Source organism: Rhagoletis pomonella, unplaced genomic scaffold, assembly GCF_013731165.1.
Source record: "Rhagoletis pomonella isolate Grant_MI unplaced genomic scaffold, Rhpom_1.0 Rhpom_scaffold_00005, whole genome shotgun sequence".
Taxonomy (NCBI): Eukaryota; Metazoa; Arthropoda; class Insecta; order Diptera; family Tephritidae; genus Rhagoletis; species Rhagoletis pomonella.
The window spans coordinates 46048496-46055078 of NW_023458559.1; the positions used below are offsets into that span (position 1 = coordinate 46048496).

Genomic DNA, 6583 nt, shown 5'->3' on the forward strand with positions numbered 1-6583 from the left:
TTTTTGTTGTAGATTTAACCATATTTTTATATTTCTGGGTTTTTTGTTGTTGAATTAACCATATTTTTTTTTTTAAATTAGCGAAAAATAAAATATTTAAAAAATACTTGCCCGTATTGTAAACTCGCTGTAACCAAACTTTATTGACTGACTGTACTTTACTTATGATGTGTTCTTCTATTCATTGAAGCGATTGATTTTTTTTACTATAATTTGCTTTCTGTTGCGATGCTACTTAGTTCGTGATACTAATTTTATGATGTTCCATAGAGTTGCTCTATTCAATGGCCCGAAAAGATGTGAAGAGCTGGTAAGATAGCTTTAACATCTGTAAGAGACAAAAATTAAGTAAATATGAATTTAGAATAATGAAATTATATATTTTTTTATTCCAATACTACCCGCATATAGGTCACCATAGAGATCGCTGTATATCCATAAGCCTGATACTCGCATGGTTTGTTGGTACGCATAATGAAGAAGATAATCATGCGGCGATATTCCAGAGAACCATCATACCAATTGCTGTAGAACAAAGCCGAGCTCAATTTATTGCTCTGTGGAAGAAAAATATGTGTTTATAATGAACTAAGTACTTGCAAATTTACTAGGAGCAGTGTTCGATTTTATATTTTTATTCAAGAAAAAAAAACTCACCACATCGGTAAATTCATCGCCATTCTTACAAAATACGTAGCTGAGTATTAAAAAGAAGGAAAAACCAGCTGAAAACATCACAGCGCGCCCGAATTCGATCATAACCATAGCCAAGCCCATCAAAGATATAGCAAAAGTGGCATTTATTAAGTCCAGCGCAAAGGTGATATTGAACAGCGAATTGATTTCATTGAAAAGACTGCAAGAAATATGGTTGACAATAATTTTGTTCAATATCTTACGCTCCTAAATCTACGATTTTAACTCACCGTAATAAGTTTGCGTGATAGCTGATAAGCATTTTCAGCTGTTTCATGGCATCTGGTGCGGTTGCGTCCAACGTCTCCAAAGCAATGGCCAAATAATCAAAGTGCAATTGCATTTGTGTATTAAAAAAACCAAAAAGATATTCACCACACATTATAAAGTTGATGCCGACAAATTCTGCTGATGCTTGTACGAGATAGTTGAAAACGAATCCAACAAAAGTCGAATGATTATTGTGATTATGCCACGGAAACCAGGCATTCGATTGCGTTTTGTAGGTAACAGTGTGATTTGGTGACAATATTTCATAAATAAGTTGTAGTATCGGTATAATATTATAGTAGAAGTATGCGAACGCAAAGTATTTAGTCATAAATCGCATTCTAGCTCGTGATTTTTCTTCAAAGTAGGCGAAGCGATAGTAGCCACCGGCTGTAAGGGTTACGAGAAAACCTAATGTAATACGGGTATGGTACAAATTATAGGAATTAAGAAGATTAAAAAGAGAAAATGAATATGTTAACTGTATGCATTGTTGCTAGACCAGTGATGCTCAAAACAGCGCCCGCGGGCTGAACTCTTCAAAGTTCTCTAGGTTTTATATGGACTCGTACAGAGTAAAAGCTCTCTCTGAGCATCACTTTGGTAGACGTATGAAAATTTTGGCGCATATTTTTTGGTTTCAAAGATAGATTAACGATTTTAGACAGATAGATTAAAGATTTTGTATATTCTGATATTAAAAAAAGCTCCCTTACCAGCTTTTATGATAAAAAAAGCTCTTTTACCAGAAAGCATGTGCCAAATGGAGAAGAAAGATAATAGGTATGATAGTTTGAAAGATTTTATTTATTCTGATACGAAAGTCTAACAAAAAAAAGCACCCTGGCCAACTTGTATGATGAAAAGCTCTTTTGTCAGAAAACACTTGAATATGTTCCAAATGAAGGTGGAAAGACAGTAGGCAAGTTAGTTTGGAAGATTTTTTATTCTGACATGAGAAAAAAGCTCCGATGGCAATTGTAATGAAGAAAAGCTCATTTTGATAGAAAGCACTGCTTTCTAAACGGTTCATAAGGCTGGTCCAAAAATGCATGTGAAAAAGTAGAGTCGAAGTTTTTATGCTCTCACCCTTAATATTGTTCTATAACGAAAAAATGTACATTGTACATATGTATATGATTTGCTTGAGTGAGCAGAGCACTGGCGTACCATTCGTGACATCCGTGGTTCGAGTCTTCGTGTTTGAATTGTTTTTTTTTTCTTATTTTTAAATTCGTTAGTACTTCTTTAATTTTTAGATTTATTATTTTAAAGAGAAACATATATATTTTTTAGTTTAACTTAATTTTTAAACACATATTCTATGTTTTTTTCAACTCAATTTTGTTATCCCAATTCAGTTTTTTTTTCGCTTTATTTAATTTTATTTTCGATGATGGTTTTTGGCGACCTTTTCAATTCTTAATTTGTTGGTTTTGCCGGCTCGAGGTCAAATTCTTAATGGAATTTTAGTTAAAAACACAGGCTACACTGTACTGTACTGTACAAAACTCCACGTCACACGGAGCAGACGTGTAATCAATTTGCCCTGAAGACGGTGTAGCCGAAATATATTGGAGAAAATTAAAAACCTGTGTTTTTAATTAAAATTCCATAAAAAAAAATTTGACCTCGAGCCGGCAAAACCAACAAATTAATTTTATTTTCTTATTTTATGCTTAGATTTAATTTTTTTTTTAAACAAAACGAGTTTTGTTTTTGATTGATTTAAATGTTCGGAGTGTTCTTAATTTTTTTCTTATTCTAATAAAATTTGTTTAAAATATTTTTTTTTAATTCTAAATAGTTTTCAGGAGCTTGATTGATTTATTTTTTCTTCTTTATAATAGCAATTTGTATTTCACTACAATTAAATTTTCTTTTTTTTATATTAAGAATTAATTGTTTAAAATTTAATATACATATACATTTCATAATTTCGAAAAAATTTTAGAAACTTGTTTGTGTATTTGTTTAACCTTTTTCTTGTAAAATTTTATTCGCTCTTAATTTTAAGATTTTACTTTTTCAAAAGGAAAATATATTTGTAGTTTTAGAAATGTATATGGTTTTTCTGATTCCTTATTTAGTTTCTTCCGTTTTTAATAATTCCTTTTAATGTCCAGATTTCAATTTCAGAAGAAGAAAATCATTTTTGTGCTAGTTTCATTTAATTTTAAGGATTTTTTTGTTTCTCTAATAAATTTTTTTAATACATTTTTTTTTATTTAGAAAAATATATATTTTTAACTTAGTTTAATTTTTTAGAAACCGATTTTGTTATTTTTTCTTCTTTTTGACAAATTTTTCCTGGTGTTTGTTTAATTTTCTTTAAATTTTGAGTCTTTTTTATTTTAAAACGAAAAATAAAATTTTTGAAGAAATAGAAAAAAGCTTTCAAGAGAGTTGCCAGGATGTCCCTAAATATAACCTTGTATTGCTAATAGGCTGTTATTTCACTCGCCCTTTGAGCAAACTGTAATTCCCAATCAAATTATTTAATACTTTTTTCACCTGAAAAATGATGATGTTTCCATAACTTTCTAAGGAAATATCTCTCTCCCTCTCTCTTTTTGATTGATCCCAGTTTTAAACTACTCATAAAAAAAGTTTGAAAGAAAGCTAGTAAAAATTCCACTTACAGCCCCTCTTTAGTTCAGTTTTATAATCATTGGCTTCAGCAAGCTTCTTCTGTATAACAACGCTCGGAAATAACTCATTGAATTTCTCCAAGAGTGGACCGATATCCTTGCGTCGCCAAAAGATGTTCCACATTTTGTAAAAGCAACAAGAAAAGTAGCAAATTAATGCGGTTGCCTCAAACACTTTCGATTCACTATTTTCATATGCCTCAGCCTCGGGTGTGGTATGTGGCATATACAAATTGCAGATGAGTGCCAGAATTTGTCCCACCAAGGCAAATAGACCGCATATGCAGATGCAGTGCTTTATGTAATACCAAGCAGTCGGCTGATGGCGGTGACGATTGCCACTCCAGATGAATGGCTCAAAAAAGGCCCACTTGAAGGCCAGTTCAGGGTATGTAAGAAATTTTTGTAATTTATAAACTTGAAAAGGCATGCTGAATCCTTTGCCTCTCAATGTCCTTTTCAGTTTTTGAGGGTGAGAAAATTGCGCTTTTTTTGCTGTAATATAGGCGTTTTGTTTCGAAGTCTTTGTTAAATTTTGACTTGCTGTGGATATGTGATTTTATTTAAGTTTTTGACTTTTCACAAAACACAAGTAATTCACTTTGTTCCTTTGTAAAATAACACAAGTAGTTTTACATATTTAGTTAGTTAATATTCCTCTCACAAGCTATGCAATCAGGCGACAACAAAGTCAAACGAACTAAAATATTTTGCAATTTTGCTTGCAATTCCTTTTATATAACAAAATTTTCTAGCTTTGCAAGTATGCTTTTGTTTTGTGCCTGCATCCTTTTGTGTGTGCGTGTGTGAGAATGTGTGTGCCTTTTCCTGTATGCAATTTTCTAAGAAAAGTTTGTGGTTTTTCGTTGGATTGATTAAATTTTCAACATTTTAATTGCAACTTGAATGTGCGCAAAATGGGCAGATAGTAAATATTTGGTGGTTGGATTGCATTTATTTTCACATGTCCTTTGCTATGATTTTTTGTTTTGTGGTTTTCTTAATTGCTTAACGAGTTGCAGCTGGACTTTCCATTGTTTAGCGATGATTGCTTGTTAATTGTGTTTTTTTTATTAGACATTGCGGGCTGTGGCAATTAAATTAAAAAAAAATGCAGTCACTATGAAATGTTTCAAATGACAATGATTTAAAATGCTTTTTTGCATTCCTATTCATATTTGAACTCTTATTTGAATTCGTACTCCCATTTACATTGCTATTCGTAATTGCATTTGTATTGGTGCACGTTATTATTATTATTCGCATTCGTCTTAGTATTCGTGTTCATACGCATTAGCACTTGCATTCCCATTCGCATTGATGCACATACTAGTATTCGAATTCGCATTGGATATTCCCATTAGTTTTCTTATTGATAGACGTATTCGTACTGGTATTCGTACTCGTATTCGTAATCGTATCTTTATTAGTTATTCTATTCGCACTCGTACTTGTACTCGTATTCGTGTTTGTATTCGTATTGTATTCGTACTTGAACTTGTACATGTACTTGCATTCGTGCTTGTATTCGGTTACATATTCGCCTTAGTACTGGTATTCGCATTCACATTAATGTACATACTCGCATTTGAGTTCAAATTGGAAATCGGAATCGCATTTATAATGATACTCGTTTTGGTATTCACAATCGTATCTTGAATTGCATCGTAATTGTATTCATGTCCGCAATCTTATTCGCAATCGTATTCGGAAGCGCATTCGAATTAGTAATCATATTAGTACTCGTACTTTTACTCGTATTCGTGTTTGTATTGGTATTGTATTCTTACTTGTACTTGTACTCGTACTCATATTTGTATTCGTATTGGTATCCGAAGGGCGAAACTTTACTCTGCTGATGCATAAAATATACGGTGCTCAGAGCCAATGCTCTACAAACCAGACATCTATAAAAAAGGTAATTCGACTATAGATTCATTCTGCTAGCTTGCGTATTCATCGAGCAGTGGTTTGTAAAAAACCCGTTTACATGTCGAAGCAGTGGTAGTCAGTGGTGGTGGCCAGTAGTTGAAAAGGTGAGCCCGATGTGATGTAGTAACCTACATGTGGCCTCTGCATACCATTCCTTATTAGGAACCACCTGTATTGAGAGGGGCACTGATCATAAACAAGGTGATTCATTTCCTCCTCTATGTGGCCTGGTACCCATACTCAAAGTGTGGAGTGACTCGTTGTCGGCTAACTTGGGGTAGACACCCATCCGACATTTCCTACGGAAGCGGCTATCCTAGCCTAGGTTGTCACACACCTTTGTCAGGCCGACTCCGGAATTCTCCGATCTTAACATGGAGATTCGGCAACTTGTGTGTGTACTCCACCTCTTGTGAGGTCACCGTCAAACCTAACAATGCGCGACGACAGAGTGGAAATCTCTTTCGGTGATCGTGCTTCATAGGACCCGAAGCTATGCGCGGAGGTTCGGGTAGCCATCGGGAAAGTGAAAGTTATTGGAACCGACGGAATAAATTGCTGATGATGAAAAAATTTGGTTCTGCTAGAGTATAATATCTCAACGAAGTCCTCAATTTGTCTATGGCCGCTCTCATCATTCAAGATAGCCGGGTAAACCGGCAAACAAAGGAGAGTCCTAACGTCCGGAAAATCTCCTTTTCCCGGTAGAAGAGACCCATAAGGCCTTGCTACTACCGAATTACACATACCATCTGACGCCAGCGGGGCGTTGGATCCGTCAGCCACTACGCGGTGCTAGAGGATATTGAGGTTTTCTCTCTGCCACAGGGCCTAAAAAGGTGGTCAGCGAACTACCTGAGTAGTCGACATTTATGAGTCAGTAAACCGTGAAAATTTAGCAGGAGGTTCCACAGAGTGGCATCCTTTCCTGCTGCTGTTACATTTCAAAGCTCCCTCAATCGCTATAGGGAGTCTCAACTGTCTCTTATGCTGAAGATTGTTCGATAATGGCGTCCGGAAATGAAATTGATGAC

General features: G+C 34.5%; 1 protein-coding gene across 1 annotated transcript; it reads right to left on the bottom strand.

Annotated features, from left to right (window-relative positions):
* Positions 1-277: 277 nt before the first annotated feature.
* On the bottom strand, positions 278-4047 carry LOC118739906 (putative odorant receptor 69a). The gene is made up of 5 exons (XM_036471405.1): positions 3609-4047; positions 927-1356; positions 658-856; positions 402-557; positions 278-328 (listed from the first exon to the last, which is right to left on the bottom strand). Exons 1-5 carry the CDS (start codon positions 4045-4047, stop codon positions 278-280), a joined length of 1275 nt encoding a protein of 424 aa, XP_036327298.1.
* Between the last annotated feature and the right edge of the window lie 2536 nt (positions 4048-6583).